This window comes from Limulus polyphemus, unplaced genomic scaffold (genome assembly GCF_000517525.1).
Source record: "Limulus polyphemus unplaced genomic scaffold, Limulus_polyphemus-2.1.2 Scaffold897, whole genome shotgun sequence".
In the NCBI taxonomy this organism is placed as follows: Eukaryota; Metazoa; Arthropoda; class Merostomata; order Xiphosura; family Limulidae; genus Limulus; species Limulus polyphemus.
The window spans coordinates 25,964-38,453 of record NW_013666507.1 but is presented as its reverse complement, the minus strand read 5'-3'; the positions used below and the strand labels follow the sequence as shown (position 1 = coordinate 38,453).

Genomic DNA, 12,490 nt, shown 5'->3' with positions numbered 1-12,490 from the left:
ACAAACCTCACAGGCAAAGGAGGGAAACAAAATCACAAGCAGATATAGGCACTCAACTCAGACCCACAGTATCTCATATCAAAAATTACTATTAACTGTCTGTAGCCAGTTAGGAGAAAGCAGTTTTCCTAATAAAACAGAATTATAAAAATAAAATTAAAACAGGTTATTACAACCAATCCACTGGGGTAAGCAGACCTATTTTTTGAAGTTGACATCCCAGGTCTAATAATGGTCACATACCTATTTGAGTTTAATTACACCAGGATGTCTAGGTTGATAATTACTAGTATTAGATAAACAAAAATAGAAATGTCCTCTCCAATTACAAAAAAATATAATAAACTCACCCTATATCTATCTATCTATATATCAGGTTGTAACAAAAGTTTTGTCCAATTTTTGAGCCAAAAATGTTGAACAAGATTTAATTAAGTTCTATCTCTATCTGATGTTTAGTCATGCCCACATAAATAATACAGCTCTTTTACTTTCAGGATATAGGAACATTATTCAAGAAAACACTTTCAAACTGACCCCCAAGTTTGATCCGACTAAAGAACACATTAATCATGTCAAGCTCTACAAGTTTCATAGAGGGGTCAACACAAGTGCAGCAGCAATATTTATCCAGAGCACTTATGGTGTCGATGCAATAAGTGAAAGAACTTGTAGGAGGTGGTTTTCCCATTTCAGAAATGGGGACTTCAGTTTATAGGATGAGCCAAGAGAGGGTTGTCCAAGTGGACTTGATTCAGAGGCACTAGAAGCAGCTGTTGCAGCAAATCCTGCCATTACAGTTAGGAATCTTAGTGGACAATTCAATGTTATCCATATGACCATCCATTGCAAATTGAAAAGGACCTGTCTGTAGAGACTCGCCAACAACGCATCAATTACTGTGAGGCATTGCATTCATGTCAGCACCAAGCATCTTTTTTGGATAGAGTTGTTACTGGGGATGAGAACTGGATCCTTTATTATAATGTTAAGCACCATCATCAGTGGCTTAGTCGTGCTGACAGACCTGCCCAGCACCTGAGAGGGGACTTGCATCCAAGGAAGATCATGTTGAGTGTATGATGGGATATGCATGGAATTGTCCATTATGAACTGTTAAACAATAAGCAGACAATCACAGCAGAGGTTTACTGCCAACAACTGCAGCATTTGAAAACAGCTTTGGACGAAAAACGCCCATTGTTAGCAAACAGAAAAGGGGTCATTCTTCACTATGGTAATGCACGTCCTCATACCTCACGAGTAACCAAGGATCTCCTAGAGGAACTTGGCTGGGAAAAATTGCTTCACCCACCATATTCTCCCGACCTTGCTTCTTCTGACTATCATTTGTTTAGAAGTTTACAAAATCAGTTGGATGGACTTAGACTAACTTCATAAGAGGAGGTCGAAAATGAGTTAATCTCTTATTTCAGGTCAAAACCTAAGGAATTTTATAAACGTGGCATCCAAAAACTTGTTGACAGACAAAACAAGGTTATCGAAAGCAATGGAGAATATATTGATGATTAAATACATCTACTTTGTTTGTCTAAATTCATTTGAAAATCGGACAGAACTTTCGTTACAACCTGATACATGCATACACAGCAGTAACGTTAATTCTTATACCTAAAAGCAAAAAGAACATAAAAACAGCATCTCCTTATAACTTGCACCCTATTTTTAGTTGCCTGTCTTTTATATATGAAAGTTTTTAATTGATGGCCTTGTACAAACCAAATGTACAAACCACAGTGAAAAGAAGATTACTACATAAACAGGAACGTCGAGAGCCAGCACGGGCCCCGTGGCAAACATCCTCGCCGGGCCCCCTTTCTCTCTCGCTTTTTTAACATTTTCAAGAATTTATTAAAAAGAAGATCCTAAATTAGGACAGCAATGTTACTATTAAATCTATGAAGTTACAAATATATATTATTTACTACTCAAATTATTATTTCAGTCATTCTTAATGTATCAAGCATCTATATGCAAAGAAAAGCTAAAAACTGTCGTTTTTATCATTATATAAAGATATAGCCTAAAGATGCTGTATATAAAGCATGCTTTACAAAGTATGTGGTAAATATAAAATTAAGAATTTAAAATTTCAGCATGATACCTGATATGCAATATAGATTTCACTAATGAAAACTTGCAAGAGAATCAAATTATTTCATGTTTGAAAACTACAATCTTATTTAGTAGATGAAATGCATATTGGAAAATCTGATTCATTGAAAAATAATGTTTTAGAATCAAAAGTACAAATTAAACTTCACAATAACAAATGTATCAATTTATATTGGAAATATAAGTAATACATAAGCACAGTGAGACCCATCTATACTGTATTAAGAATGTGCAATAAAGAAATTTTTATATGGGAAAAAAAAAAGTTCATTTAAAGCCATTTACTTATTTCACTTTGTTAAATATATTCCTAGAAAAGTTGTTTTCTTTTTTTTTAAATTTCTATGAGAAAACAAAGCTGTATGTGAAATTCATAAAGAAAAAGTTTCTAATACTTAGCTACAAGGATACTTCAGTCAAGGCTGTAATAACCTTCAGTATATTTAGAAATACTTCATATCTTATAGCCTAAGGAATATTATGTAAGTCTGCATTAATTGACAGCAAATAAAATCTACAGTATGGGACTTGGACAAACCCAACCTCCAAACATCTTCTCTAACTCCACAGCCAAAGCAAGCGTTAGATGGTCATTATTTTTTCCAGCAACTACCTGGATACCCAAAGGGAGCCCATCTTTACTGAGTCCTAGAGGACATTGAGTTACAGGTAAGCCAAGAACATTAAATATTGCTGTGTAACCTATAGAATATGTTTTAAATATAGTTTGGTGATGAAATAATGCTGGCTCTGGATGTGGGGGATAGAGAAATATGCCTTCATCCCCGAGAAGCTCTTGGAACTCACATTGAAGATCAGTACACATATTGACAAATTGAGATCTTTCTTCAGAACCCACAGCTGAACATAATTTTTCAAATATGCTCAAACCAATAGCAGGTAGTGTGTGCTTAGATAACATACACATCCACTTTAGCAACTCTAGCAATCCATTCAACTCTCCCTTTCTTTCAAGCATCTCCGAGCTAAAACTTGGTGCATCTACTGAAGCCATCTTGTGAGCCCATATATAAAATGAGTATTTCATCTTGGACAAATGAATTTTCTGTGACTTGATACCATACATGTTTTCTAAATGTGTAATAACCTGAAATTAACAACAGCTATAAGTATGAGAAAAAATCTGCAATGATTTTTACATGTCACTAGGTATTCCAAAACCTGATCAATTTCTTGATGGAAAAAATAGGGGAATAATGTAACTAACATTATTTTATATAAACACAAAATGCACTTAATGTGTAATAAAAATATTCATTTTTGGTTGCTCACAAAATAAATATATTATAACTACAGTTTACATGTGTTAGGTGTATAACTACAGTTTACATGTGTTAGTTATACAACTACAGTTTACATGTGTTAGCTATATAACTACAGTTTACATGTGTTAGCTATATAACTACAGTTTACATGTGTTAGCTATATAACTATAGTTTACATATGTTAGCTATGTAACTACAGTTTACAAGTGTTGGGTGTGAATAAATACCATACACTTATACAGAGAGAAAAAAAAAGGTATAATATTAATAATGATATATCAGTATAAAAATACAGAGAATAAACAACCTATTTGTTGGTACAATTAACTTAGGCCAGGTTGGATTATTATTAAATATTGGTTTGTTTGTTTTTTAAACAAAATCTCTTTATAGCATTTCTGTGTCACTACTAATTCTTGATTTTTTTTTACATATTTCAGGAAACTAATAACTTTTAAATCACCATACAGTAACCTAAATTAATTTAGGTGTGCAAATAATGTCAGAACATTTCCTTTCAATCAATAATTGCTATCATACAGGACCAACTGTTTAATGATTATGTGTATATATTACAGATTTCTTTTTCACTGAAGGTAAAACTGAAAAGAGAATCTGTGATGTAGAGGTCTAACTCATTCCTCGATTGGTTATATCACAGATTCTCTTTTCATTTTTGCTTTCAGTGAAAGAGAAAGGAAATCTGTAATATATATACCAACTCTGGCAACTACTAACCTTTGTATGGTTTGCATAATGTATTCCAAAGGTTTTATTGGTGCTTCTATTTCTTAAGTTCTTAGCATGTTCCATTACATGGTCACAGATTGGTTTCTTAGTTTTTCCAGTGTGCATTATAGTTTGTACAGAGCATTTTTTACTGTACAGCTATTCTTTACGTGTATGTCAGCTCTACATGCAATACAATTTTCCTCTGAATTATCACAGATTTAAATAAACTAGCTATTCTATCATATACTAACCCTATGTGCACTGCAGGGTTAAGTCTTAAAGTACACATGTCATGACCTCTTACAGAGTTACATTCAAAATTTAATAAAAGAGCTTTATTATCAACCCATGTCAATAAAATAAAACTGGCACACAAATGTAGTTTGTAATTCAATTTTAATATTTTCGAAATTGAACATTTTCATTTTAAAAAGAAACATTAAAAAAATTCTTAACCTTGATTTTTCTGTGCCACATGATGTGGCTGCACTCCATATTACCCATTTTAGATTTTCTTTTTCCCCTTATATGCTTTTTGGAGCATTCAACTAATAAAAAACACATCATGTAGATACTGACAACCCAGAATATAAAGTTATAACTTCCAATCTTCTTGCTTTATAGAGCTATAAAAAATATGAAACTTAAATAACACATCCCTCCCAGCTATTCTGTTTTTCAAAAAGTGTCAATAATTCTCTCTGATGTTTCTAATGGATTATTTATAACAAACAGAAAAAGCATTTTTTTGTTTACAAGATTCCTTAATGGTTATTCCATTTTGGTGCCCATAAGTAGATATTTAGCCTCAGTTTTATTGTTTGTGATTGGATTTTTCTGCTATAAACACTAATGAAATTTTTTAAAGCTATCTATAATTTAGTTAAAAAGCCAGTTAAATTATAGTAGTTTTGGGACATTCTATTCTAATGCCTTATAATTGTTTTTAGATCTAATATGCATATTTGAAAGTACACTCTTGAATACAAATGTCTGAAAATAGGTTTAAACTCTTAAGTCCTAATTTATTTATGTATATTTTTACTAACTGTTATACATTTCTTAACAAAAGTAAAATATAACTTTATTAGGTTAGATAACAGAAAGTAAATGGATAAAAAAATCAATAAAAAAAAATCTCATGGGACTCAAATCTGTTGATTACACTACCTTCTCCCACTGTGGTTAACTGCTTGTCATATACTTAAGTAGAGTGTAAAAGGCATTGTAAAGTGATAAAATTAATAGCCAGCAGATATGAAAAGGCTATAAAACTGAGTCTGTTAGGATAAATAACTGCAATTGTATGTTACAATTTGCAGTCATTCTAGGAAAAAAAAAAAGGTATTATTGCTTTATTTCATATTTTTGAACTTTTACTTTTTTACTGTAGATTAATAATTTTGCTAGAGTTAGTAAGTATTAAGGTAGATAAAATAAGAGATTATATAAAGCATAAAGTTTTACTAAAGAAGAAGTATTTGATATTCAGTTAGGAAGTTCTAGAAGTTATGCAAATGAAATATGAAAACTGTAAGATGAAAAGAAATATTATTATTATTATCATAATCTTGAAAATCACCTTTCACTCAGACTGACTTAGTGGCCTTCGTAAGTTCACACAAAAATCTTTAGTAGAAATACTTTATCAAAAATCAGCTGTTTTTAATTCTGTATACAACACATTTATCATGTTGACTAAAAGCTTGCCAATTTTGTGTAGATACATTTAGTAAATTCAGAATTATAGCAAAGATTACTATGTATAGTTCTACAGAAACAATGTCAGTCCAATAGCCCAATGCTGTTGGCAGAGGGTTAAAACAATCTGATAGTGTCAAACAAATAGTGTTTGTTTATTTCTTTTAGAGCAAAGCCAGCTTGGGCTATCTGCTGTATCCACTGCGGGTAATCGAACCCTAGATTTGAGTGTTGTAAGTCTGTAAACTTACTGTTGTAATAAACAAGAAACATTACAAAAGCAAAGTAAAATGTATTTTGAATGATTATGGTGAGAAAGCAATTAATACAGTGACTTAGAGAAATGTTGATGGTAATTTAAGACATTTTTCAATGCCTAAACCTTTCAAATGTGCTGTGTGGTATGGCATACTAAAATACGAGTGTCTACTGTATCACATCAAAGTAAAATATCCACCACACAGAATAAGCTGATCCTACTAAAGTCCACCATCTCACTGAGTTGACATAACTAGGAGTTACAGTATTTAAAGTCTATATGTGAAAAAAAATGTAATAATACAGGCAGTAATAGCATCAAACACAAGAGGTGAAAATGTATTATTCATAGACATGGAGATCAGAAACAAAAACACAAGCACAGTTAAAACGAAATGGGGAAAACTTTCAAAATTGCCACCATTACATTGAAAATCAAAAACATACAAGAATAACATGATAAAAAGACTGCATAGTATATTGGAGCACTGTTGAAGAAATGACAATCTAAAATATTGGGTTGGAACAGGTTCTATTCCAACAATTTAAAAACAAATGACAAAATACTATTGAATGGAGGAGTTATATTTTAAAACACATTAACCCTTTCCAGACAGGTCACAGGCCACATCATCACGTTTGTTGACTCGCATTCAAAATTTTATTGTACTACTATTTCATGAATTTATGTCAATACGTCTGGTACCAAATTGTAGATTATAATTCAAATTTTAGTATTATACATCATTCAATTTCTTAATTTAAAAGTTTATGTTAAAAACCGATTTTTGTGTGTCGCGTGGTATGTTGAATGCAGCACTGGTTCAAATTAGATATTCGTGATGTCAAAATACTAAGTCTAAGTTTTGTATGAATTAGGAACTTAAATTACCAATATTGACAAGCTAAAATATAAAATAAGAACCTCGTATCTTTTCTATTTGCTGAAATATCGCTCATGTACGGAATCAAACATAGTGGCTCCACTCACATCTTTCCATTTTTGAAAACTGTTCCACATATATATATACTAACTTCAACATATGACATGTGAATAATCAACTTAAAGCTCAGAATGTCCCCTAGTGGCTTTCTCAGCCATTTTAAAGTTTTAGGATTCCATCTCATTCTTTTGAAACAAGATTTTAAGGAGGAAGGTTGTGTCTTTAGTGTGCTCAAAATTTCATATTTTTTTAGACCAAAATACAGCTCAGTTCATAAGCTTCATAAATTATAGTGGAATTCAATGTATCAATATAGTAATTAAAAAAAGGCATGAGAAAAACCTTGCTCTACAAACCTTAAGACTTAATACAAAAATTTGATACTTTGGATATGAAAGCACTGTAATGTTTACTGCGAATCTACCAAATTTCATTACCATACGCTTAGTAATTTAAATGTTATAGCATGAAAACTATAACAAGCACAAAACGAGCCCATGCTGAAAGAGTTAACAAGAATTAATGTGGACATGACAAAAAAAAACATATGAGTAAGAGTTAGAGATAAAAAAGTTCCTTAGTCAAAATTTTAAATGAAACTATTAACATATGGATACAAGTTAACTCATTCAAAATAAATACTTAATATAATGATTACCTTTTTCATAGCCATCTTCATTTCTGTACAAACTTGTGTAACACATGGATTTCCTCCATCATCTTCCATGTAATATACTTTAAGATACCTTATATTTACCTGTAAAGACGATTTTGAAGAAAAAATCAATAAAATTACAATTTGTTGTTATACATCAGTAATTTTTTTTAGAGAAAAGTTTCACAATAGGCTCTCTGCACACTGCAGGGAATCAAACCTATTGTTATAAGTCTCAGGGACATATAAACCAGTAAAAAGATTTTGAAATAGATACAAAAGCATATTTTCCATCATTCCTAGAAATAATTTTAGCAACTCAAGAGTCATTAAATAAAATACTACTATAAAGAGCATATCAAAATTTTAAGACCTTAACACAGCCTGAATCCATCATTAAATGCTGTTGAAAGTTAATTATCATAAACAGACTTCACAGTTATGCAGAGTTCTGCATTTGTAAGCAGATTTTCTATTCAAAATGCAGATCTTTATACTTCTTGCATATGTATAAAGTACATTAACACCTCAGGAAGCAGCTACAAAATTTCAAAAACCCACAATACGTAATGTTTTGGTATCTCTTGCAATAGTTCAAAGTATATTTCAAATGCCGGATTGCCATGCATAAAAATAGATGCCAAAACATCATGCAGTAAGCAGAAATAACCAAACCAATCAATGTCATAAATATATGTTGAATGTGGTGCACATAGTATGCAGTAAAAGTGCACCTATACATATCATGTTTTATCATACATTTGTTTGGATTTTACAAAGTGTATTATCTCCATTTTATGATTGTTTAATGTGTATACATATATATGTATATATTTGTACTAAATGCAGAAGATGGGAATAAACATGCTTGTTAGCACTTCTGCTGCACTGAAAAATTCGGCATCAAAACATCTAGCATGACATCTGATGAATAACAACAGTATACTGACTATCTGTCAGATATTTAGTGAATAAATGACAGCATAAGTTTTAAGTTTCATAGATATCAAATCTCATATATTTTAGGTAAAAGGTTAAAATTATGCATTGTTCAGAGCATTTTAACAATAAACTTGTTTCAGATGTTAATAAATACTGATAAGTATAATAAAGTTTGGAGACAATTTGAATGGTTATAAAGAAAACTATTACAAGTTTAACATACTAACAAATGTATGTTTTGATAAGGTTTTTGTCATCATGAGTTATAATACTAATAAGCATAACTTTTATAACAAACATATATATCATGAATTTTGTAGTAAGTAGTAATAAAGACTTGATTTTGGTTTTGTTGCTGTTAAGCACAAAGCTACACCATAAGCCATCTGGGCTTTGCCCACCATGAATCTGAAAACCCAATTTTTGATGCCATATGTTTGCTAAGGTAGTTGTAAAGATGACAAGTTTGTCATATAACAGAACTTTCAGCAGTAGCTACTATTAGCGAAGATGAAAAGTTACTAATGTTCTATATATATACCATTCATTTACTTTTTGAGTGTTTTTAATGTTGAGGATGAAAATTTGGTCATTTTACACAATGGTTTATTAGTAATTCGTGTTCAAGAAGATTAATATTTTGTAATTTAGAAAAAATTTATTCATAGTAGTAGCCAGTTTTAAAGAAGATGAAAGTTTTGTTAGATGTCATACCCATATCACAATAAGAGTGATGATAATATTTAGCAATGTTTCTTTACTGGCCTTATATTATGGCTTTCCAGTAAGAAGAACAAAACACCATTTTGACCACACACTTCATGTGCCTCATGCCACAGCAAATGAGGCCTTTCACTCAATACCAGAACTTGTTAACTGGAAATGCAATACACAAAGTTTCAATCTTGGTAGCATATAGCCAGTGAAAATATATCTGTGTAAAATTATTGTCAATTGTTATTATGATATAATTTCATACAAACTGTCAATCAACAGATCATTCTTTACCAGTATACAGATGTTATATATTATGATGACTGATATATTACAAATGACTAATATAAATATCATTTTGGTCAAGACTTTGTATGTTGCGTTCCAGCTGACCTAAGGACCTCTGGTATTGAACAATAAAGCTTGTTAGCAGTGCCATATGGCTCACAGAGTATGCAGTCAAAATGCTATTATTTTCTTAGTGGAGAGCCGTAGTATAGTACCAGTAAACATAGATTTGTAAAAAAATAATCACCAGTCCTATTGTGGTTTGATGTCACACAAACTACCAAGTAGCCCCAGAGGCTTCCAAGGGTGGAACTCCTAACTAGGCCATCTAAGGTAATAAGCAACTTCTTCCTGCTAGAGCAGATTACAGTATTCAAAGACACTGCCATGAAATGACTGCCAACTGTACCATGTCTTGGGCTCTCTATAACACAAGGAGAATTAGTTGTGGGCGAGGGTGACATCTCCACTGTTGTTCAAAAAGGAAATTTGTTGCTTGTGGAAATAAAGATTGCTGTAGTGAAGACTACTACTGGAGCCACCCACAAAACACTGTCAGCCCTGGAGTGTCTCAAGTGAGAAGAAGCAAAGCCTCACCCACGCTCTGGATAAGTTGTAAATTTTGTAAATTTATTTGGATATAATATATTTTAACTTGATGAGGGTGATTTACTCTAAATATTTAAACCTTATTCTTGTGTTTTGTTTCATGTGTCACACTTTAAAAGGTTTATCTGATTACATATCAAAATAATGATTTAATGGTCTTTTTCGTGTGGTGAGTGGCTTTATGAATATAGAGAGTCTATTTTGCATATTAAGTTAGTCTATAACTAAAGTATACAAATTTAAAGGGTTCATTCACTTGCTTCTATGTCCTGCATTTTCTCATAATGAAAAGGGTTTACTGACTTTTATATGAGAATGAAATCTAGAGAGAGAGAGGTAAGAAGGTTAAGACCATTCCTCGAATGGTAAGGCACTACCCAAGAAAATCAGAATAAATTCATACTCCAACAGGCCATTCCCAACTGAGGTGAAAGAAAACTGGTTGATAGGATAGTAGTAGGAGACCAGTAAGCTCTGGTAATCCACAACATGTTGAACAAAGACTGCAACATCCCTAACAGTTAACTAATCTCAAGAAGTCATAGTAGAAATAAGGCCCGTGTGTGTGTGTAACATTGTCACTTACAGGACTAAGTATAAATTGCTGTCACTTGAGAATCCATTATCCTAATCAACACTTTTGAAGCAAAAGCTAAAGAAAATTAAAATCAAAGTTTTGTTAAATGCAAATCTTTTCAAATTGAACTCAGAAAAGAAACTTGAACACATCTGTTCATTGCAATTCTGAAGAAAAAATTAAGTTGTCACAACTGCATAGATGGAGATATTGCACATGAGGTTGTGTTGCCCTTCTATTGTTGCTTGATGATGTCATCAAGCACCAGCACAGTTCAGGTTAAAAAAAAGAGTTTAGGCGAGAGTTAAATCAAGGCTAGTGGCATGCAAATCTCATTAGTAGATGTATAAGGGAAGTAACATTTCTGTTTGTAAAGGTGAGTTATCACCTCCAAAAATTTGCATTTTGTCACCTTTTATACTTTATACATTTTTCTAGAAACCAGTGATGGAAGTTAACACTTCATTATACAAGTATTTCATAAGGTTGTCTTTTAGTGATAAATATTAAAAGAGAAGATATTTATTTTGCTATGTTATATAAATCACTGATATTTGGTATTTGTAACATCCATTGCACTAAAGGTAGCCCCCCAGTGACACAGCGGTATGTCTGCAGACTTACAATGCTAGAAACCATGGCGAGCAGAACACAGATAGCCCATTGTGTAGCTTTGTGTTTAACTTCAAACAAACAAACAAACTAAGGGTAAAAATTTTATATTTCCTCAATAATTACTAAGAAAAACATTCTTCAATTTTATTGTGAAAGTAGTGTTATGTATGTTACTGCTCATTAACATTCTTTATAAATATTACCATCTGATCAATGTAAGCTACCTACACAAATTATAACTAAAAAAGAACCTGATAACTAGTATAGCTAATTAAATATAGTTATGTGTTTTATAAAGATTAAAATGTATTGTTTCATCAGTTGGGTATCCTCACTGACAGTGATAATTCCAGTAATATTTCACAAATTTTGGTCAGCTTAAAAAAATTGGGGTTAATCCTAAAACCATATACTAAACTAACAATGCTAGATAATCTTTGTAGTAAATATAATAAAAATATATAAATATATATCTATATTGTTGCGTCAGCGAGGTCACGTGACTAGTGTCACGCCACCCATTTTCTAGAAATATCCTGTTTCTTCGTGAATGCCCTAGCATTTACTAGATATATGTTTATTTGGTATATATATAAGACGCTCACAACGTGACGAGACAATGTGTGTGTAGGTAGTGAGTAATTGAACTGCAGTCAGAAAGTATTGTTGAAGTTAATGTTCATTGTTAAAACGTTTGTTATAGAGCGACTGTTGAAAAAAAGTGTATTGGTAAAGTTATATTCAGAAAGAATAAACCAGTTTTATTAAGAAAGGACTTGTGTCCCTAAAGTTTCGTAGGAACGAAGTTACGGAAAATCAACTAACAAACGGAGATGTAACAAATTGGTGTCAGAATATGGGATAAAAAAAAAAGAAGAAGAAAAAGAGAAGATGGAAACGAGAAGCAGCAAATCAAACTACAGTTTAGCAGATTTGATGGCAGCAATACAAGAACAGCAAAAGAAACAAGAAGAACGAGAAAAGAGACAAGAAGAATGAGAAGAGAAATTACAATAGTTGTTAGAGGAAAAAG

The 12,490-nt window shown here is 31.7% G+C and overlaps 1 protein-coding gene across 1 annotated transcript in view; it reads right to left on the bottom strand.

Annotated features, from left to right (window-relative positions):
- Positions 1 to 2,348: 2,348 nt before the first annotated feature.
- LOC106461098 (fatty-acid amide hydrolase 2-like) overlaps positions 2,349 to 12,490 on the bottom strand; it is a 34,586-nt gene continuing 24,444 nt past the window's right edge. Inside the window, exons 5-6 of the mRNA XM_013920886.2 lie at positions 7,716 to 7,814; positions 2,349 to 3,244 (exon numbers count right to left, since the gene is read on the bottom strand). Coding sequence (XP_013776340.2) covers positions 2,651 to 3,244; positions 7,716 to 7,814 — 693 coding nt within the window. The 3' untranslated portion in view covers positions 2,349 to 2,650. The remainder of the gene's footprint in view (positions 3,245 to 7,715; positions 7,815 to 12,490) is intronic.